This window comes from Psittacula echo (assembly GCF_963264785.1).
Source record: "Psittacula echo genome assembly, chromosome: 14".
Lineage (NCBI taxonomy): Eukaryota > Metazoa > Chordata > Aves > Psittaciformes > Psittacidae > Psittacula > Psittacula echo.
The window spans coordinates 12,845,112-12,867,306 of NC_137750.1; the positions used below are offsets into that span (position 1 = coordinate 12,845,112).

Consider the following 22,195-nt stretch of genomic DNA (forward strand, 5'->3'; position numbering starts at 1 on the left):
TTGCTTGTAGCCTTCAAGGGGGATCCAGGACAGATGGGGAGGGGAGACTCAGCTCTGCGCACCCCTGTGGCCAACCTTCACCCACAGCTCACATGAAAAAGCACCGCAGAATGCCTGCTTCCCTGCAATTAAAGAGCTCTGCTAGCGCGTCCTAGTTCTTTCTTTCTGTATGTATGTACGAGACTTTCTGCCTGGCTGAAAGGTTCCCATGGGAGTTCCTTTCCCTTCATAGAATCACAGAATGGTTGGGGTTAGAAAAGACCAAAAGCTCCTCCAGCTCCAACCCCTGCCACGGGCAGGGACCCCTTCCACTGGAGCAGCTTGCTCCAAGCCCCTGTGTCCAACCTGGCCTTGAACACTGCCAGGGATGGGGCAGCCACAGCTTCTCTGGGCACCCTGGGCCAGCGCCTCAGCACCCTCACACCCTAACGCTGCACCAGAGCGGCTGGGCTGGGAGCTGCGGGGGTGGCCCAGAGCGGGTGGGTCGTGTCCAGTATCTCTAGCAGGGATTAAACCTTGGAGCAGGTGCAGGGGGCAGCGGGAGGGCTGAAGGCTGCGGATGGGTTTCCTGTGTTTTCCAAGCACTACGAACAAATCCCGCAGCGTGGCTCCTCGGGCTGCCGCAGGAGCACAGCGCTGTGCTGGGAGGGTTATGGAACGGTTCCGCTGGAGTGCGTGAAGCCCTTGCAGATGTCTGCGTGTGCCCGCTTGCTCTGAGCTGTTGGACCGCAGTGAGCCCGGCTCCCTTAGGGACGCAGCTCTCTCCGCTCCGCTGAGCTCCCCAGTCGGTTCTGACCCCACTCCAGCCTCCCCTCACGGCCCCGCTCCTCTCTCCCCCCCCGCCGCCCCTCCTCCGGGTGGCACCGCCCCTCCCTCATCCCCCGTCCCGCCCCCCCGCGCCGCGCCGTGCCGCGCCCGGCCCCTGCTGCCGCCGCCCTACAGCGCCCCCTGCCGGCCGTGGCGCGGCAGGCCTGGCGCGCGGCCCGGTTGCCGTGGCGCCGCGTGCCGGCGGGGCGCGATGGCGGAGGAGGCGCGCGCGCTGGAGCTGCGGGCGGCCATCGGCTTCAACGGTACCGCGGGGGGGGGACGGGGGACGTGAGGGCTCCGGGCACCGGGTGTGGGGGGGTACGGGGACACCGTGCGGCAGGCGTGGGGCTGCGCTGGGGCTGTGGGGCTGCGGGATGGACCGGGAGCAGCGGGGTCCTTCCTGCCCCCCTCGCCGCTCCTGGCTCTTCCCGCTCCCCGCATCCCGAGTCAGGCGGAAAGCGAAGAGCAGGAAACACCTCTGAGAGAACAGGAGTCTCATTTCGAAGTCAAAACTCACCCGAAGCCCTGTTCGCGCTGAACATCGTTGTGACAAGGGACGGGCCTCAGGCGCTGCGACTTGAGCAGCCGCCCCCTCGGGCAGCTCGTAGCCATTTGGAGGCAGGTCATGGCAACGGGGCTGGTGATGTGGCCTCCCTAGGTCAGAAATGCGCCTGGAGCTCCTTCTGTGCCGAAGGGCTCCAAGCTCTTGGCCAGTTAAATGTCCTGGTAGCTGTAGGAAGCGCAGCGTGGGCTCAGAACTGTAGATGTGACCCTTGAGTTGTACACAGGGTTGTTCTGCTGCTCGGCTTTGGGGGCACTGGAATGCTTTTGGGTTTGCCCTCCTTGTGAGATAAACTTTGGGGAACAAGTGATTTCCCCTTAGGGAGCAGGATAAAAAAAGCCACTGGCGTGGAGGTGTTAGGAGAGGCCAACCTGCTCTTGGGACTGCCTGCTTCAGCCAGGAGAAGGGAATTTGCCTGCAGCCCCCAGAACCGCTAACAGTCAGCAGCAGATCATATAGAACCACATACAGACTGGTTTGGGTTGAAGGGACCTTAAAGCTCACCCAGCTCCAACCCCTGCCACGGGCAGGGACCCCTTCCACTGGAGCAGCTTGCTCCAAGCCCCTGTGTCCAACCTGGCCTTGAGCACTGCCAGCGATGGGGCAGCCACAGCTTCTCTGGGCACCCTCACAGGGAAGATCTTTCTCTCCTTTCTCTCGCAGGGCACGTACCCTTCGGCCTCATCTGCCACCCCAATAAGCAGCACATGCTCTATCCCCTGGGCTGTACAGTTGTTATTCAGGACCTTGACAGCAAGAAGCAGGTTTTCTTGCATGGCCACACTAATAACGTCTCCTGCATTGTTGTATCTAGGGATGGGGTATATGTCGCTTCTGGAGAAGTGGCTTTCGTGGGTTTCAAGGTGGGTAATGCTCTTTTTTTACCTGCATAATCTTGACCAAAGAAAATGGAGTTGGCTTGCCAGTGGTGGAAACACCTTTGGTTTACTTTTTCTTTAGTTGCAATACAAATGCATACAGTGGGAGGATATTGCAGAAAATGGGCAATAGTGGCTATTCCATTGCCTTTATGTTTTTGTAAAGTGTTAAGCCTTCCGCCTAGGACTGGGATAACTAGACTGAGGCGCCTCTTCATTTCGGTCCTTTTTATCCAAAGAGTTGTCTGCCTCTGGCGGCCTGAATCTCATTAGACATTAATTAATAAGCGGTGTTGTGTTTAAATTGAGTTCCAGAGCTGCCTGGGGCTTCTTTTGACGGGTAATTAATTACCTGTGGTTTTAGACCTCTAAAGTTCTTTGTGGCTTAATTTTTGCCTATTTGCAAGGACCCTGAGACACCTGGAAGGAATCAAGTATTAATGTTTTCAGTATTTTAAAACCAAAGCCAATTTTTATTCTGACCTGAAGTAAAGCCACTCAACCAGTAAGCTGGAGTAATGCTTCTTACAGCACCTGATCTGGACCAGGTTTGTGTCACTGGAGCCCTGGCTGGACAGAAGCTGGCTGGGCTCCTTCTAACAGCTTTCCTGCCAGAGGAAGTTTTTACACCTAAGCGTATGTGTTACATCAATATTCTGGGTTTGCCCCCTCCTGCTTTGCACCTCAGGCAGACATCATCCTATGGCATTTCCAGAAGAAGGAGTTACTTGCTCGGCTGTCACTTCACAAAGGCAGGGTTGAAGGACTGGCGTTTTCTCCCAACAACCTTTATCTGATCTCGCTGGGAGGACAGGATGACGGCAGGTAGCTGTTTCTGCTTCTTGGCACGCGATTTCCACACAATTTCCAACAAGTTGTGGGGCATGGAAGAACGTTCTTGAGGAGCACTCGCTTCTCCCCCCTTCTGGCCATCTGAGTCTTTCACCTGCTTGACGTCTCTCCTCAGTGATCCAGCTCTGTCCGATGGGAAGCCGGGTGGGTGCTGTGGGCAGAGCATGGGGTATGGGGAAAGATGAAAGTAGCAGCTAATTCTTAAGCTGGTGTCATCACCCAGAAACCTCATGGAGCCTGCCCAGTTAGCTGGCTTAATGCACTGCCCTAAAGAGCTCTGAATTTCACTGGGGGCCTGCTTTGACACAAAGGCAAATAAGAGTGGAATGAAAAGTTATTTTAAATCAGATTTTACAAGTGGCCTAAGATATGATTTGAGTCTTGCTCATCAGAATGAATCTGACAAATGCACATACCTTTGCCTGAGGAGCAAGGGATATAAAGTGCAATTCCACACATTTGTGATTAGGCTTTTATTGGTTAAAATCTCTACCAAAGGAGTTTCATTGTGTAGCCTGGTGGGAACAGACTGCAGGAAAATAGGTTTCATCTTGCTTTTGCTTTGAAGTATTTTAAGTAATGTCAAAAAGCAAGGCTCTTGTAAGCTTCTCCTTGTCCTGCAGTGTAGTTGTGTGGCACGTTGACCAGAGGGAGGCCATCTGCGGAAGCCCTGCCTCGGCACAGAACTCAGGGAATGCGACCGTCGTGGCGTGCTCCAGCTGCAGAGACGAGATGTTTGTCACTGCTGGAAAGTAAGGGTTTCTTTAGATGACAGAAGGAGGAGAAAGAACCTATGGACCTATTTGCTTTTAGAAAGAGTCCTTCCTGACATACAGGGAAACTTAAGCAACAGTGTGCTTTTTGCTTGTGTGGTTTTTCTTTTTGCTCTGAATGGACCCACAAATATCCATCAGCTTGTCCCTTTAAGGCATTTCTGCTTGTTCTACATAGAACAATATGTTTTAAAAGCAGCCCAAGGGACCCACATGCATCGCTTCTGTTTCTGATAGCAGGATTTTGTACTCAGCATTCCCCATGCAGGGTTTAAAACATTTAGTTGCCAGTGTTTACACAAGAAAAGCAGTCACTGAATGGCTCTGAACAATGGTTAATCGATGTAGAAACAATGATATCTTGCAGGTCATTGGATCATCTCCTGTCCTCACCAGATGCAATGTACAATTGGTCACTGGCTTGGAACAAAAGTTGTTTCAAAAAGGCACATTGTATGGATCTGAGACAGCCCCCATTTATCTAGCCTGACATTTAGATGTGTCGAGGACCTGGACCTCTCTTTAAATCAAGGGAGGCTTTGGATGCTCTTGGCTGTAGTTGCACTTATGAGTGCTGGTCTTTGCAGTTATAGCACTTCGCCAAACATAAGGGCGACTGTGCGGAAAGATTTTATCTTGGCTTCTATTTTGTCAATTAAACTGTGCAAGAAAGTAGCTGGAAGTGTCCCGGACCATTCTAGGAACTGAGATTTCCACAGTGCATGTGTCTCTGGGAGGTGATGTGTCAAGGTTGTTACGTACTTCTCCATAACCCTTCTGTATGCATTTGCTGAACCTTTAAGGTTTTAGATTTACCTGGAAAAAGTGACCACAAGAGACATCAGGAAAGACAGAGACTTACTTCTGGTGTTTCTGATACTGTTTTTTTCCTCCTTGTTAACATTTCAGAACAATGTAGCCTTGTGAAGGCTTTTAAATTCTTGTAGTAGTGAAAAAACTTGGATGTTTCTGCGCATCTGGATTTGATCCCAGTGTATTTGTTCTTACAGTAACACTGTTCGAGTGTGGGAACTGGATCTACCCAACAGGAAGATCCGCCCAGCTGAATGCCGGACAGGGCACCTGAGGAGAGTGGTCACGTGTGTGAAGGTAAGCTTCAGCCACAGTGATCTGGCTCAGCTGAGCATCTCTCCCGGACTAGAGAAAACCCACAAACTTTGACAGTAACACTAGAAATGCCAGTCACAACGGCATGACAGCAGTGAAGTAACTGAGTGTTGGCTTGTTGCAAGATGGTCTCCCAAAGTTGTTTTATCCTGGGAAAGAGTGTTTTGGATGCTTCAAAAGAGAAGCAGCGTGTGCTTTAGTCACAAGCTTCAGGACCCAGAGAATCCCATTTTTGATTCAAAATATTATTTAGATTTGCTTAGAATGCAAAGATCTTACATTCAGATCTTTGAGTGTGATGGGATGAAAACACTGGCTGTATCACTTGGGATTAAATCTTGGCAATACCCTGAAATGAAGCTATTTCTGCAGCCCAGCACTTGGGACAAGTGTCTAGCTATCTCACCATGATCTCTTGGGTTTTTCTGCTTTCCTATAGATGGCAGATGATGATAGTTATTTTTATATTGGCACATCAAGTGGTGATGTCCTGAAAATGCATACAAGCCACAAGCTGATGACTGACTTTGGGCCCCAGAAGAAGATGTTTAGCTTGGTGAGTACCAGCTCTGTGACTTGATTTTTTCCCTTATCCTCCTTTTGTTTGTAACTGAAAGTAGGGCAACCTCCAGGAGAACCGTTACATTGATTGCCAGACTAACCCTTATTCTGTGCTATTAGTTCTTTGTGAGTGTCTCAGTGTTGAGCTGGAAGCTTGAGACCATTAGCTTGGTCCAGTTTCATTTGGCTCAGGATTCGGATTTTACCTGAATCTCATGTGTCATCCCACAGACTCTCTTACAGTAAACCTGGTAAAAGCCATAAAAAAATGAAAAATTAGCATAAAGATGGAACAGTTCCTGAGTTGGTTTTTTTTAGGGAGATATTAATTGGAATGAGACAGAGGACACTCCTAGGAAGACTGTAGATGTGCTTATTTGAGAGGCTTTCTCACACTTATAAGGTCTTATATTCAGATCTTACAGATTTGTTAAATTTCCTAGGCTGAAATTTTCCAAGACCACTGTTTGCCACAGGAAGAGTGTTTTGGGAAAACTTCAAAACACTGCAATTGCTCTTAAAAACCAAACCCCTCTAGATTTTTGTGTTTGTTCCACAAACTATTCCTTCCCCTTCCCTTCAGGAGGATGTCTTTTTGAAGTTCTGACTTTACCACTGGTGAGGCAGAGGTCTTACGGAAAAAGGTAGTATAGAGAATAGATTTGAAGATTTTATTGTCATGCATATGCATAACTGGGTTGCATAGGGTACATTGCTTCTATTGCTTTTTAACTGCTGAGTGCTTGACTTCATAACCCCTATGATCTTGTAGTTTAGCTCTTTCTGTCTGTGACTGGGTCTCGTGAGTCTTAGTATGAGGATCCTGACACAGAAATATCTCCTGAATAAGGAGCTTTTGGCCTTTCATTGTACAAGAATTCTGCGTGCAGGGAGCTGCAATGATAAGCAATCAGCACCAGCTAGTACACTTGGGTTTGAGTTCTCTTTATTTGTTGCTATAAAAGACTTGTTGTTGCTTCTCAGTTTGTACCCAGTGACAGGAGTGATACCTCAGGAGTTGAAACACTTCCCTGAAAAACTTTCTTGCATCAGGCTGAATGTATTTAGCAAAGTAAATCTAAACCCCTATCTTAGGATGCTGGGTTTGTTGGGTTTTTTTACTATGAGGGTGGTGAAACACTGGCATAATTTGCCCAGGGAGACGGTAGATTCAAGGCCAAGTTGGACGGGGCTCTGAGCAACCTGATCTGCCTGAAGACTTCCTTGCTCATGAGAAGGGTTGGACTAGATGAGCTTCCAACCCAAACCATTCTGGGCTTCCATGAGCAACCATGAAAATTATGGTTCCATGATTCCCTTGAGCTGCGGGGGAAGCAATGTAGGTGGAAGTACCAGATGTCCTGTTAGGAATGCCATGGGGAATCTGTTCTACAAAGAAGCAGATCTTGTTTGAGAGCAAATACAAGACTAACAACAATTTTAAGAAAAATTCAGCAGTCAATCCCAAAGAAAAAGCTGCTTTGGGCTTGTTTCTCTATACCTGAACTTTCCTTGTGCCCGCACACGTACATGCAAACCACATACGTGCCCATTCAAAATGTGGTGTTTCTCATGTTAAAAGTGCATGCCCACATCTCTGGGATAACTCGGAGCCACTGAATCCTTTGAAATATATTTCAATCTTTATCCATTCCAGAAGGGTGGAGAAGTTATTTTCCCCACCTGCATTGCAGGAATGTAAGTAATTACATTCTGTATACATACTAAGTGACAGGAATGTGTTTTGTTTTCCTGATGGAAATTGTAAGTCTGCTGCAGGTCTGAACTCTTGAGCACATGTTCCATACCCTGTTGAGCAAGTCTTCCAGCAGTCTTCCTGCAGGGCTCTGTATCCACACAGGACATGTGTCCTGGCTGATCTATGCTGTCTTTCATGCTAAGGTCTTGATGACTGAGTATCACCTCCCCTGTTAAGTGCTTGCACACTTGGAGTCCTTTTACATCTAGCAGTGTGTGTACTCTGCCTAGAGTACACAGCTGAAGCCACAAGAGGTCCTGAACCCCCTTACCTTTAGGGGTGAGGGGAAGGTGCCAAATGCAGTGAAACAAAGCTTCACCAAAAAATGCTCCTGAGATATTGCTAAAGAAGCAATAAGACAGGGCCATTACCAGGATGCCGTGCAATTTGGGTGCTTGAAAGAGGTCCTCAGGCCTCTTGGAGAATAGAAGAGCTCAAAACCAGACCACAAGCCAGTTTGTGCTGTGAGAGGCTTGATCATAAGGCAGATCCATAGGAACTGAGCCACAGTTTGTGGCAGAGGTCTTTGGAGCATTGTGAGCTTCAGCTGACATTGCTTCTGACAGTGAAAGGCTGAACTAAAACAGGACCTTTGACTACACAAAACACTGACAAGATGCTAGGGAGAAGATCCAGAAGAGAATCTTGTGACAGCCTCCTTCCAGCCTTATGGATGAGACCTGAGCAGGAAGGCATTAATCTGACTTAAATGTAGTGCTCTGTACCAGCAGTTACTTAAGATACAACAATGGTCATTTTGGGAAAAGGGAGTGAAAAGGAGACGTTCACACTGGATGGAAATACCAAGTATTCTCTCCAGTCCCCTCTTTTACCCTGTCACTTAAAACAGGCGTTTCTGTTCAAAGCTCAGCACCATCATCCCTTCTCCTCTTCCTTATTCCTCACTGCTCTCTTCCCTCCTTCTTATTAATGCAGTTTCCAAATGCATTCTGTGAGTCTATGATACTTGTGAACAAACATTGTCCTCTCTCTCTGAAAACCTTTTTGTCACCAGTCACACCAGGGGATTCTGAGGCCATGAAACTCCAAACCTGGAATCCACAGCCACCCCATGATGAGCATATCTTTATAGAAAGAGTTTAGATACTGTTTGGGTAAGGAGATTTATTGAAAATAAGTTTGGTCAGCCTTAAAGGAACTTTGCCTTTAGATATATAAGAATGTGTTTGTTATGAAGACACGATCTAAAGGTTTTGTTTGTTTTGAAGAGGAGTGGCAGAATAGTTCACTGGTTTGATGAAGCAACTTGTTTTTCTCATGAGAGATCAGAATGGGACAAAGATCAGGTATCTCTGAAGGGAAGGGAATGGGCAGGCTGGATTTTTGCTGGTATCTTTGTTTATAATCATACTTCAAAACAGTGATTTCTTTTGGTAAGAAGTAAATAATGAATGGTGATAATTTTAACCTCCTATGTTTGCCTCTGCATTTCATCTACAAGAGGTCAGTAAATAAAATAGAGCATTCGTCATCTCATTAACGTGATCTGCTTGACTCCATGACTAACAAGTGCATCTTCGAAACCTCTCTGTTCCCTCATGGTGATCCAGAGAGCAGACTGGACAAAAAAGAAGCACAATGATGAAGTTAAGGTTGAAATCAAACTGTGGTGATTTTGAGAACCTGGCAATGAATTTGGCCACTTCTTTTTTGAGTTAAGTTTTGGTTTTCTGTCTCAATAATACCCACTTTCCTCTCAAACTGAAGAACTGAAGAGAATACCTTGGCAAATCAAAGCAGTCTTGGCAGTGCTGCAAAACCTCTAATTTATCAGCAAGTAGCAGGGACCTGCAATCAGATAAACTCTGTAGTCAAAGGTTTGATTTTTAATGCCACCACCTGCCACAGTGCTCAACCCAAAGGGCAGTTGGGGTGCGAGTCTTGTACAGGAAAAGCTACAAACCAGTAGATCAGAAGTCACTTGGGGGGGCTGCGAGAACAGGGCAGTCACAAAATGCTGCCAGCAACGCGTAGGAAATTTTTGTGAATATTGTTCTGCTCGTGGATCATGTTTCTGATTCAGAAGAATTCTTTTGTTCTCATGCTTTTGCTCAGAATATTTGCATGAAACCTGGCTTCCAGCCAGGTGGTGTTGTGACAGCATGGTATAAAATCCTTGCTGGAGGTTGTGTTTTCCCAGTGATCAGCCCTGATTCTACAGGAGACTGTGGATGTGCTACTGATGGAGACAGACTAATGAGGAAATCCAGTGCAATTAAATTATAAATCAGGATTAGGGTTTCTTTTATCTTTTTTTACTTTTTTTTTCCCACAATCCACATTCATTTGTTCCTGAAGTCAAACAGTCGTTCAGCTGATGTGCAGGTGGGTGCAAGGATGCTTGGAATGCCCAATTACCTATATCATAATTATTAGGGGGTTTCCTTCAAAAAGTATAAGCAAGACTTTAAAAACAACCAGTTGCTACTATTTGATTGGATGATTGAACCAAAGCATTTTTCCAAATTCATCAGACCTTGTCTGTGACTTTACAAACATCCACTCTGGGTCTCAGCAGCTCAAATGTCCATTTTGTTTTCTCTTCTTTCTTCCCTTCCTCTCTTGCCTTCCTTACAGCTTCAGTCCTTTCCAGATAGAAAACTAGCATTCTCTGGCTTTCATTTTTTGAACACTCTGAAAGTGTTTAATCCTAAAAATTCACTTCGGGGTTAGGCCAGATGAATGCTTGAAAAAAGGCAGAATGCTGGGTGGTGCTGGTCAGGAGTCAGATTTGATCATAAAGTGCTGACTCCTGTATTTGTTCAGAAATCACAAACCAAGCCCATGACAGTGACTCCTTCCCAAACAATAAATAGAGAATTATTCTGATTTGCCTCTTGGTTATTACTTTTTGAGCATTCATGTCTTCGTGCTTTCACAACATGGAATGCTAGAAAACAAATCCATCAGGTGGAAGCTGTTCTTTTCACATGAACACGTTTTTCTCCATGAGCCGGGGCTTAAAGAAGAACTCACATGATGTGAAAGTTCTAGTCCTTCTCAGAACACTTGGCAAAACTGCTCATTAACTTCAGCAGTGGCCAGTGATGCTGGAGTCTCTATTGGAACTTCCAAAGTCAACCTCAACAGACTCCTTACAAACCACAGGGAGCCTGGAGCTGTTCCCAGCTAGCCTGTGCCTCTTGTACCCACTTGCATCGTGCCAGGGCTTAGTGTTCAGTCCATGTTTGGATGGCATAAAGCTCCTTTATTGCCTTTTCTTTATTACTAATTTTTTTTATTGTTAATTTCCATTTCACTCATGCATACGTTCCCCCAAGCTAGCAGGGAATAAGAGTACCAGGATTTAACCCCACAAAAGTAGTTCCACCCCTCTTGCAGCCAATTTTGGGGTCTCTCAGGTTTTCAAGAATCAATCTGTTGTCTTGTATACAGAGGAGTAATATTGCTTCACAGAACTGAAGCAGAGACTTGACTTTTCTTATACTTGAAATTTTGTGGCAAGGCTAAGGGCAAGGTTGGTTTGTTTTTTATTTACTGTAGTCTGTTACTTTGCCCCTGAAAAACCATTTCTCCTTTTTCTAATGGCTGACCTCCTGTTGATCTGCTCATCTCAGTAAATAGAAGCATCAACCCATATTGATGATGGGCTGCCTAATTTCCAAAGCTTTTCTGTGACAAAGGTATTTTATTACTAATGGGTGGGAGATGAGTTTGCACCGATTTGGTGGCCTTCTATGATGGGGCTACGGAATTGATGGACAGGGCAGAGCAACCGACATCATCTATCTGGACTTGTGCAAAGCGTTCGACACTGTCCCACACAACATCCTTGTCTCTAAATTGGAGAGACATCAATTTGATGGGTGGACCACTTGGCTGGATGGCCACACCAAAGAGTTGTGGTCAATGGCTCAATGTCCAGTTGGAGAACAGTAACAAATGGTGTCCCTCAGGGATCAGTGTTGGGACTGGTCTTGTTCAACATCTTTTTCGGTGACATGAACAGTGGGATTGATGTACCCTCAGCAAGTTTGCCGATGACACCAAGCTGTGTTTTTTGGTTGGTACAATGGAGGGAAGGGATGCCATCCAGAGGGACCTGGACACACTTGAGAGGTGGCCGATGCCAACCTCATGAGGTTCAACCAAGCAAAGTGCAAGGACCTACACCTGGGTCAGAGCAATCCCAGGCACAGCTACAGGTTGGGCAGAGAAGAGATTCAGAGCAGCCCTGCGGAGAAGGACTTGGGGGTGTTGGTTGATGAGAAAATGAACATGAGCCGGCTTCAGTGTGTGCTCGCAGCCCAGAAACCAACCGTATCCTGGGCTGCATCAAGAGGAGCGTGACCAGCAGGTCGAAGGAGGTGATCCTGCCCCTCTACTCTGCTCTCGTGAGACCTCACTTGGAGCATTGTGTGCAGTTCTGGTGTCCTCAGCATAAAAAGGACATGGAACTGTTGGAACAAGTCCAGAGGAGGCCACGAGGATGATCAGGGGCTGGAGCACCTCCCATATGGAGACAGGCTGAGAAAGTTGGGGCTGTTCAGACTGGAGAAGAGAAGCTGCGTGGAGACCTCATAGAAGCCTTCCAGTGTCTGAAGGGGGCCTACAAGGATGCTGGGGATGGACTCTTCATCAGGGACTGTAGTGACAGGACAAGGGGTAACGGGTTCAAACTGAAACAGGGGAAGTTTAGATTGGATCTAAGGAGGAAGTTCTTTACTGTGAGGGTGGTGAGGCACTGGAATGGGTTGCCCAAGGAAGTTGTGAATGCTCCATCCCTGGCAGTGTTCAAGGCCGGGTTGGACAGAGCTTTGGGTGACATGGTTTAGTGTAAGGTGTCCCTGCCCATGGCAGGGGGGGTGGAACTGGGTGATCTCAAGGTCCTTTCCAACCCTGACTATTCTATGATTCTAGGATTCTATGATCTTTCAGGCAGGGGGGGTGGAACTGGGTGATCTCAGGGTCCTTTCCAACCCTAACTATTCTATGATTCTAGGATTCTATGATCTTTCAGACAGGGGGAGAGGCCCTGGGACATAGAGGATCTGTCCTAAAAGCAGTTGGAGGAAAGGGCACTTGGGCTGAGTTTTATCCTCTGTTGTTTCCCTGTCAGATAGATGAAGAATCGGGGGAAGGCAAAGTGGAGGCACTGATACAAAATGTGTGTGTTGCTTGCCGGGATGAGGTAAGGATATGTAGGCTCCTTCATGGTCCCAGCTGCTCTGAAGGATCCGTGGTGATGCTACTTACTTGCTCCACATACTGTAGTAGTTCATATATACCTGGAATTAGTAGCTCTTGTCTCCCTTCCCCCTCCAGAGTGTCACTCTTTAGCCTTGGTCAGTCAAAGAATATCGATAAAGCCATATTTGGGTGACACCAGCACCATCAGGAGCACAATGGAGGCTCCGTTTGATATTTAGCATGGTTGCAGCAACAACAAGGCTCTGCTTCCATCCAATTGTGTTTTAATCCTGTTTTCTCCTAGGGAGTCACAACTTTGGTTTTGCTGAAGACAGGAAATTCGATAGTCGGCACCGGAGAAGGGATTGTAGCTCTCTGTAAAGGCTCAGACTACCAAGTGATGAAGTGAGTTAGCAGATGGGAGAATTTGGAGGGTAGAGGTGACACTTCCCCCAAAGGGTCACAGTATAAGAACCCATCATCTCTACAGAAAGGCATAATCCAAGCAAATCTGTTTTTCAGTCCTACAGACAGAGCAGACAGCATGGTTCCAGCATAATGAAGTTGGAACAGACTGAAACTCATTGCCTGCCTTCATCATTCATTTTAAATGACCCTTGTTTCCTTTTAGGCATGAGGAGTCAGATCCTAAATTGATGCAAAGTAAAATTATGCCAGCTGAGAAAGAGTAGTAGTTGCCATCTGCAAAGGGTTTGTTGGAGAACATGGGGTTGTAAATGAAGGCTCTGCTAATTTTATAGGCTCATGTCTGGCAGTGCTGGAGTAGGTGCAAAGCTTTTTTTCTGCCTACAAAACAGAGTGCTGCAGGTGTCATTTCCCCACATGCGGTTTGCAAACTGGATTCACAGCTACTGTTTCTACATTGTTTGAGTAGCCACCTTAAGCGTACAGTTCTGCAAACTCAGCTTCATACAATTTAAACTATTCCCAAAAGATCTGTACTGTCTGGAAATATTCTTGAACATGAGATATTGTAAGTGCACTTGAGCAAAAATACCAGCAAAGATGCTGCTTCCTTAGGCCCTGGTCCAGAAAACAAAGTCTCCCAAGCACTGTGTTTGCAAGGCCTGGCAGAGTAGCAGGTGGGAGAGGGAAGATCATATGAAGTATTAACAAGTGACTGGCTTTAACCTGCCAGAGGGGAGATTGAGATGAGCTCTTGGGCAGAAGCTCTTCCCTGTGAGGGTGCTGAGGCGCTGGCACAGGGTGCCCAGAGAAGCTGTGGCTGCCCCATCCCTGGCAGTGTTCAAGGCCAGGTTGGACACAGGGGCTTGGAGCAAGCTGCTCCAGTGGAAGGGGTCCCTGCCCATGGCAGGGGTTGGGACTGGATGGGCTTTAAGGTCCCTTCCAACCTAAACCAGTCTGGGATTTTGTGACTGAAAATGAAATGTTAGTCCTGAGCACTGAGTCCTTCAGTTCAAGAAGGGCAGGGACCTGCTGGAGAGAGTCTAGCACAGGGCAACAAAGATGATTAAGGGAGTGGAGCATCTCCCTTATGAGGAAAGACTAAGGGAGCTGGGTCTCTATAGTTTGGAGGAGACTGAGGGGTGACCTTATTAGTGTATATAAATATATAAAGGGGGAGTGTCATGAGGATGGAGCCAGGCTCTTCTCAGTGGCAAACAATGATAGGATGAGGGGTAATGGGTACAAACTGGAACACAAGAGGTTCCACTTAAACTTGAGAAGAAACTTCTTCTCAGTGAGGGTGACGGAACACTGGAACAGGCTGCCCAGGGAGGTTGTGGAGTCTCCTTCTCTGGAGACATTCAAAACCCGCCTGGACACATTCCTATGTAACCTTATTTAGGTGTTCCTGCTCCGGCAGGGGGATTGGACTAGATGATCTTTTGAGGTCCCTTCCAATCTCTAACATACTGTGATACTGTGATACTATCTCGTGTAATGATATCACAGACTAATATGGAGCTTTTTGGGGAACAAAAGTCAAGTCAGGGGGAAAGGGAAGATGGAAAAAAAGTACATCAAGGTCAATGTCAGGCCAAACTTCTGCTTTCTCTTAACAGGAAAATTCAAGTTCAAGGTGGTGTCACTTCCCTGACATGCAGAGGTCAGGGTCACCAGGTCTTTATAGGGACAAACAAGTGCCAGATTTATCGAGTTAACTACACTGAGTTTAAAGAGGAGCTGATTGCTGCCTGTCACAATGAAGCCGTCCACGATATCGTTTTTCCTTTGTGAGTATAACTGCCTGGGATGCTTTTAACCAACAGGAACCCAAAGCCCATTAACATCCTTACAGTTTATACTGTAACCTATCAGTGAAACACACGGGTGATGGTGAGCAGCTGCTTGAAAGCAGAAGGCAGCAGTTGTGTTTGAGAGGTGGAAGAATCATTGATTTACAGAAAGAATTCTAAATAAGAAGACTAGAATTATTTATGTCTAGGTAATGGCAGCGTTGCTAACCTCCCCCTTTGCTCCTAGGGTTAGTGCTGTGAGACATGGGTCTCTTAGTCTGCCAGCAGTGTGAATCCTGAAAGTGCTTTCGTGTACCATGTTGCAGCTAGAGTTTGTAGAGGTATCTGCTCTACTATCCACCTGTCACATCACCGGAAACATGACTAACAGGGCTCTTCAGAGGCTTTTTGTGTCTCTCAGCCTCCCTTATGATTTCATGATTGACAACATGGCATGTTACATTAAATTTGGGCTTTGTGATGACAGATGCTGGGTGTGGTGGTGTGTCTTCTGCCTGCTTTTGTCTTGTGAACAGACAGCAAACATTCCCTCTTCCTGTATAGAAGGATCGTGACACGTTCCTTTTAAGAAGCCCATAGTGCATGGGTTGTTTCCTCTCCAAACAGAGAATGGGAGCTTGGTCCCAGTGCAGGTTTTTATTTTTGGCATGTTGTTATTGCATCGCTTCTTGACACAGCACAAAGGATCATGTCTTACCAAGGTACAGCAAAGTGCACAATGCAGGATGCCCCCGTCCATACTGTCACCAGCCTAAAAAATACGCATCCTTCTGATTTAGTGAGGAAATCATTTGGAGCTTTAGGGTGACCTGATGCTACTGCACCTGACTGGTGCATCTGTGCCTCAGAGGTATCTGGATGAAGCTGGATTTAGTGATGATTGCAACGACTACGTCCTTGCATATATGTTTAAAGTTTCTATCTGTTAACTGCTCTTGAACAAAGCATATCATAGAATCATAGAATAGTTAGGGTTGGAAAGGACCTTAAGATCATCAAGTTCCAACCCCCCTGCCATGGGCAGGGACACCTCACACTACACCATGCCACCCAAGGCCTCATCCAACCTGATGGATGATATCACTCATTAGAAAATACATGCTTAATTCCCTGTTCTGGCTTATTTGGGCATACTTGGATTGCTGATGTTCTCCTGCTTTAGATAGCTTCTGCGCAAGCTGGGCTTGAAAGGGGCCACGCTTTTGTTGTACCAGTTTTCTCTGTCCTGGTTCATCTTTCCAGGCATTGATGGTGGTGTTGAAAAAAAGCTTGTGGTACCTTTCTAGATTTCACTTTGTGTCATGTCCCTCAGACATGTGGTTTAGAGCTTATTTCAAAGCATTTGCTCCCATAGCATTTGGAATCCTGCAGGGTTTTTTTCTTATTCGAACATGTATAACAAGTATGTTACAAACAGGCTTTTGCCATTGCCTCTATTGCCTTCAGCAATGTTGAATAGGAGTCATCCAGTAAGCAAGATAAAAAATGACATCTGTACAATACGAAGCTGCTGTTAGCCCCTGATGTTAAATCTGGGCAAACAGCACTTCTGTACCGACTTTTGTGGCTATAATGTACAAAACATGAAGTTGTTTAGAGATTGAATATGGGGAAATAAATGTCGTAAGTTCAAAAAAATAGAGTTATTTTAGTTTCACTTTAAATGTTTCTTAAAATGAATCCTTGAGTAGAAATCAGAGCAGGGGTATTTTATGTGGAGAGGTGATCCTGTGAAAAAGACCTTTGATTTAACCATGGTGGTGCCTATTGGGAAGATTACAGCTGCACCGTAGCAAGAGCAGAGCTTCAAAGGATGATTTAAGATCTGACAAAGAAAGAAGCATTTTCTGTATGCCCCTCCTCATTGTCTCTGCTCTCTGAATTCTCCAGTGGAATTTCTGACTTGTTTGCTACCTGCTCTGGAAACGATATCCGAGTGTGGCACACCCCAGAGAACAGGGAGCTCCTGCGAATCGTCATCCCCAACGTGACCTGCCATGCCATTGAAATTATGAGGGATGGCAAGAGCATAATTTCAGGTAGTGGTCAGTCCAGACCCGTGGTCAAGTACAGTCCTCAGGTGTTGCCAGATTTAATAGCATCCGTGTGTTAGAATGAAGAGGAGATTAAATTTGGAATGGGTTGAAATTCAGTTCATCTCTTGACCCAAAGGCATCTTTGCTTGCTGTTGGTCCCATGAATGCTGCTCACAGCCCCCAGTATCTCAGGGCTGTAGTTAACAGTGTATGTGGGAGGCAAGGTTTGGCCACCTTGTTTTGGATGTGAATTCCAACAATTCATCCTTATTCCAGCAGTTCAGTCTTACTCAAAAGACCTAATTCTGAGCTATTAACCTTGGTGTATGCACCAGCTGTGTCTGTGGAGCACCTTTTGCATAAAGTTCCCACCCATCGCCATATGCAAATTGCTTACACAGAACTGCAGCAGTCCTAGAGCAGCAGTGCAGTCTCCCATTGTTATCAAACCAATTTGTCCATAGACAGAATCAAACAGAAATCAGAAATTAAATGTTAATAGTTTGTTTGGGACTGCAGCTCTGTGGGCTCACCTACAGTAGAGTGGTTTTCACATGTATACTGGTGATCTAACAGGCTGGGCCTTATACAGGAACTCAGTAAGAAAACAGGTTCATTTGGGAAGGAAGGAGAGGTAATAATATGAGGAAATTCTGGGCACCTGCATAATCTCTGTCTGTATATCCATCAGCTTGGAACGATGGGACAATCCGCGCCTTCACGCCTGAGACTGGACAGCCAATGTATGTGGTGAACCATGCCCATAGCTTGGGAGTGACGGCAATCGCTGCTACAAATGACTGCAAATGGATCATTAGTGGAGGTGGTGAAGGGCAGGTAATTTTTCCTTAAAACCCTAGAGCAGCTTTGTGCCCTCTGCACAGGCCATGCGAGTTGCCTGTAATGCTCAGTCGGTACATGAGCTCTTCTTAGCTTTCACTCAAGCAAAGGACTGAGTTGGAAAATACTGGCTTTGGATATCTGCAAAATTCTGCTCTCAGAGGGCAGAATGTAAAACAGTGCCCTGGTTTCTTCTGGCAGAGTAGTTCTGGAAATCCTTCTAATGCAGAATATGCTCTTCATCCTTTTTGCTCATTTGCCTCCCCCTGTATTTTGCTTATTGGCCATTGTTAGTCACTGTTTGCAAGCCTCTGTCTAACTGTATTCTAGCACAGATTTTCCTTCTGTCATTGTTTTGGAAGTCCTGGTCCTATCCAAATTGGCCCATAAGAATTCATTTAGTAGCACAAATTTCCCTTTATATTGCTATAGTGTCTATGGGGTAAGATCACACTGTGCAGTTCAACAATCTTTCTCCAGTCATACAATACAAACACCATGTATTTTGGCTACTCCATGTACTTCATGTAGCAGTAGCCCTTTTCACTTTATAAAAGTGACACTCTTTTCCTAATGTTTAAATCATTTAAAGATGGGGTTTTATTTCTATTAGAAATAGATAATTAAACTTGGAAAGCTCATGTTCAATTTATTGCCTTGTTTTGGGCTTCTTCTGCAGCCTGGCAAACCCTTTGGAACAAGGCACTGAATTGTGTGTGGATTCCTGATAGCTATTTAACTGCTCTGTGCTTTGTTTGTGTCCCCTGATCTCAGATGCTCAGTGTGCCATGCTGGAGATGGCACAGGAAGCCTTGAAGAGGGAGGAATTGAACTTAGGTCTTCCAAATCTCATGCTAATGTCCTAATCATTGAATCATTTTTTGGAATCATTCTGCACCTCAGCTCTCTCCCAGAGCAGTGATGGCATCACTGCCTTATCTCACTACATAAAGACATTAGGGATGATGAGCAACTTCAGCCCTTCACTGAGAAATGAACAGTGAAGTACCTTGGATGATTAGTGATAGAGGATGCAGAAGATGGAGGACCTAGATTCTGCATCAACACCCTCAGAAGGGCACAGGCTCTGGTTAGTTCATCTCTGAATTGAAAAGACAGCTGAGGCAGAACTAAAGCTAAAGGTTGGTGAAAAAGAAATGAGAACTGCAGCGGAACACTTGCAGTATTCATTTGGAACACAGAAAAGGTGTTCTGAAATGCGAATGGTTCGGTCAAAACCAGTCGTTGGAAAGCTGTGACTTTCAGGGTGGCTTAAGGGATCTGGATGCTGTAATCATTAAGCAAGAGGGAATTGGACACCCAGATCCCGTAGTTAACTCAGTCCCAGACTTGAAAAGGTGGAAGGTGAGCTCCCTCTGTGTTTCAGCTCTACATTTTCATAAGGATTTGACCTTAGTGGAATGCAAAAACGAATAAATACCATGAAGTTTGGCACTCGTGGGGCAGTAAATGCAAGGTGTGAAGGATCAAGTCCTCAAAGCAGAAAGATTTTTGCAGTTACCACCACTGGTAAAAGAGGTGCTTTCAGGCCCGTATTTCACATCAGACATTTCACACATTAAAGAGCTGTTTGTATTTACTTACTCGCATTCTGTATAGCACAAGCAGCAAGTAGCTTTTTTCTGTTCCACATCAGAATTCTTGCTCTTTGATCTTTAAAGCATTGCTGGAAATATATCACAGACTAGATGCTTTTTCCTGATGGAGAGATGAGTAAACTGAAGCATGGGAGAGTGGGAACTTGGCAAAAACAAGGTCTGGGGTTAATGGTTGGGAGTTCCTGAACCAGGGAATTATGCTGTCAAGAGCGCAGTTTGCTTTTGTGAGTCAGCTGCATGAATGCCCACAGGAAAACAGAGACAGGCGGTTGAGATGGAGTTGCTGTATGTTCTAAAAAGAAGAGTAGAGGGAAGCCGTAGGCATCCTCCTGAGCTCAGTCAGGACCACGAGGTACAAGAGCAGATGTCTGTTGCTGGTTTTCAGGTGAGGGTCTGGGAGATCCGTGAGGTGACTCAAAAACTGGTGGAGGTTCTGAAGGAGCACGTTTCTGCTGTCTCCTGCATTAAGGTGAAGAAGGACGACCGAGAGTGTGTCACAGCCAGCCTCGATGGAACGTGCATCATCTGGGATATTGTGTAAGGAGACAGATAAGTACTGCAAGGCACTTGGAGTGCTGGTAGTATCTCTGTTGGGGCACTGTGCCCTACTGGGGATACCACAAAGTGAGGAGGAAGGGAAAAGGAGCATTAGGAAATAAAAACTACTGGAAAGAACAATCAAGTCAGGGAATGTAGAACCTCCAATGCAAGAAACTTATCAGAAAAGTTTAGACAAACATTTGTCTCAAGTTCTTTGCCTCTATTGGCTCCTGCTTGGCCAAGGGGGTGGAGTAGGTAACTTCCTCAGTTTCCCACTAGCTCTGTTCTCCAGCACTTCATGACTCACGTTGAGCTACTGCAGATCTGCTGGCTTTCTGCATTGTGGGAAGGATAAGAAAATTTTCTGCATCGTGGATAGTACCTGGAAAGCATCCTCAATTAAAGTAATTCATATGAGAGTAGATCGGAAATCTTATAAGGCAGCTATGATGGGGAACAGAACTGGTGACCCTCATAGGCTTCATGAACTCCTGAACTCAGACCAATATCTGAAAATATCCAAGTGGAGAGATCTGATGTATAGCACAGGCAGAGATAGTTCAGACAGGCAACGTTCATTTTTTGACCCTATTGCTCTCTTCTGTTTTGGGGGTGTTTTGCAGGCGTTTTGTGAGAAAACAAATGTTTCTAGCCAACACATTGTTCAAATGTGTGTGTTACCATCCTGAAGAATACCAGGTCATCACCAGTGGAACAGACAGAAAGGTAAGCAAAACTGCAGGAATTGCGTTTGCAGTAATCCCAAAACACAAAGTCTGACGCTTGTTATGTGATGAAACTTCTGTACCTCCCCAGAGGGTTGTGTTACAGGGCAGTGCTGAAACCCATGAGCTTTTCCTGCACATCTGAGCCTTCCTCTCTGCTCTGCTCTCTAGATTGGCTACTGGGAAGTGTTTGACGGCTCTGTAATCAGAGAATTGGAAGGCTCTGCATCGGGTTCGATCAATGGGATGGACATCACATCAGATGGGGCATTCTTTGTCACAGGTGAGTGGGGGATAAAACTAGAAAAGAGGAGGTCATATTAAGACCAAGGATCTCACTAAAGAAAGGGAAAACTAGAAGGAGAGGTCAGCGAAAGGGGAAAACAAAATGAATCACTGAAGAAGAATACTTAGAAAAAGGCTGTGGGTCAGCCTTGGGAGAGACTGTGGTTCAGCTGTGCAAGATGTAATATAAAGGTGAAGACAAGGTTCAAATGTGTTCCAGGGAGTACAGGGCTTCTCCTTGCCGTGTTCCTCATTTAGGTCAGTGTTCGCTGTGCACTTGAATGATTTGTTTCAATGTCCCACTCCAGCAGCCTGGCAGTCTCCATCAGTTTTACAAGTGGGAATGGCTGCAGGCTCCATGCAGCCCCAGGCTTGCATGTTCCCCACCACCATGACATCCCTTCTGGAACCAGCCCAGAGGAGTTAGGGCACCGTGGATATTGGCTGTAGTTCAAGAGCACGGATTTGGTGTCAGTACCAGTTCTTGTAGATTAACCTGGTAAACGAGTGCTGGTTGAAAGCATTTTGCAGGTCTCCAAGTTACTGGTAGCAGTTGCTGGCCATAGTTCACTGTGATCCACTGGTGCAGGTCCTGAGCACTCCACTGGACACTGACTCTAGTTCAGTTGAAATTAAGTAGGTTTTGCCATAATGCCCAAGGCAATGTATCCCAGCCTTCCTAAATAAAATCGGTGTCTAAGTATTCCTCTGCGTGTAATATGGGGACAAAAGACAGCAGATCTCCAGCAGTAATCGTTTGTTCTTCCTCTGTGCCCAATGCAGGTGGCGATGACCATCTGGTGAAACTGTGGGACTACAAGGGGGGCGCAGTGACTCACATTGGAGTGGGCCATAGCGGAAACATCACCCGTCTCAAGATCTGCCCTGGGAAGAAGAACATTGTCAGTGTGAGTGCAGATGGGGCCATCCTGCTCTGGAAATACCCAGACTTGCACTAATAGCTGGCACAGGCGCTGCCAGGCTGCTGCTTCCTTGGCCATTCCCAGGGATCCTTTCCTCTTCCAGCTGAGGTTGTTTTAAGCATTAGTAGTATTTTTATACTCTCTGATACGCATTTACCAGATCCTCTTGCTTTCACCTGGTCTCTCTTTCTCTTCCCTGCCCTCTTCTGTTCCTTCCTTTAATGAATCACTTGTTGTGTTAATTCAGTCTTCTCTGTTCATTTTAATTTGCCTGGTCCTGATTAAAGAAAAATCCCTCAGCTCCAACTCAGGCATTTAACTGGGAAGCTTTCTTGAGTGAAGCTTTTAAATCAGCATTCACACAGGAATACAAGGGTTTTGGGGTCCTTCATTTACGGTGTCCAATTCGAAACTCTCTTCACGGGCCTGGTTTTCAAGAGTGAGAGTGCAGTCACTTCTGAAAATGCCTGGATGTTTCCAGCTGGACACACT

General features: G+C 46.1%; 1 protein-coding gene across 1 annotated transcript; it reads left to right on the forward strand.

The window, feature by feature from the left end:
* Window positions 1–1,018: 1,018 nt before the first annotated feature.
* CFAP52 (cilia and flagella associated protein 52) lies at window positions 1,019–21,739 on the forward strand (the record flags this gene model as incomplete). Its single annotated transcript, XM_080629438.1, has 14 exons — window positions 1,019–1,070; window positions 2,033–2,232; window positions 2,936–3,072; window positions 3,723–3,851; window positions 4,883–4,982; window positions 5,440–5,556; window positions 12,797–12,897; window positions 14,541–14,711; window positions 16,626–16,774; window positions 17,463–17,608; window positions 19,616–19,767; window positions 20,394–20,496; window positions 20,667–20,778; window positions 21,564–21,739. The coding sequence occupies 14 exons, from the start codon at window positions 1,019–1,021 to the stop codon at window positions 21,737–21,739; spliced, it is 1,845 nt and encodes a 614-aa protein (XP_080485564.1).
* Window positions 21,740–22,195: the final 456 nt, after the last annotated feature.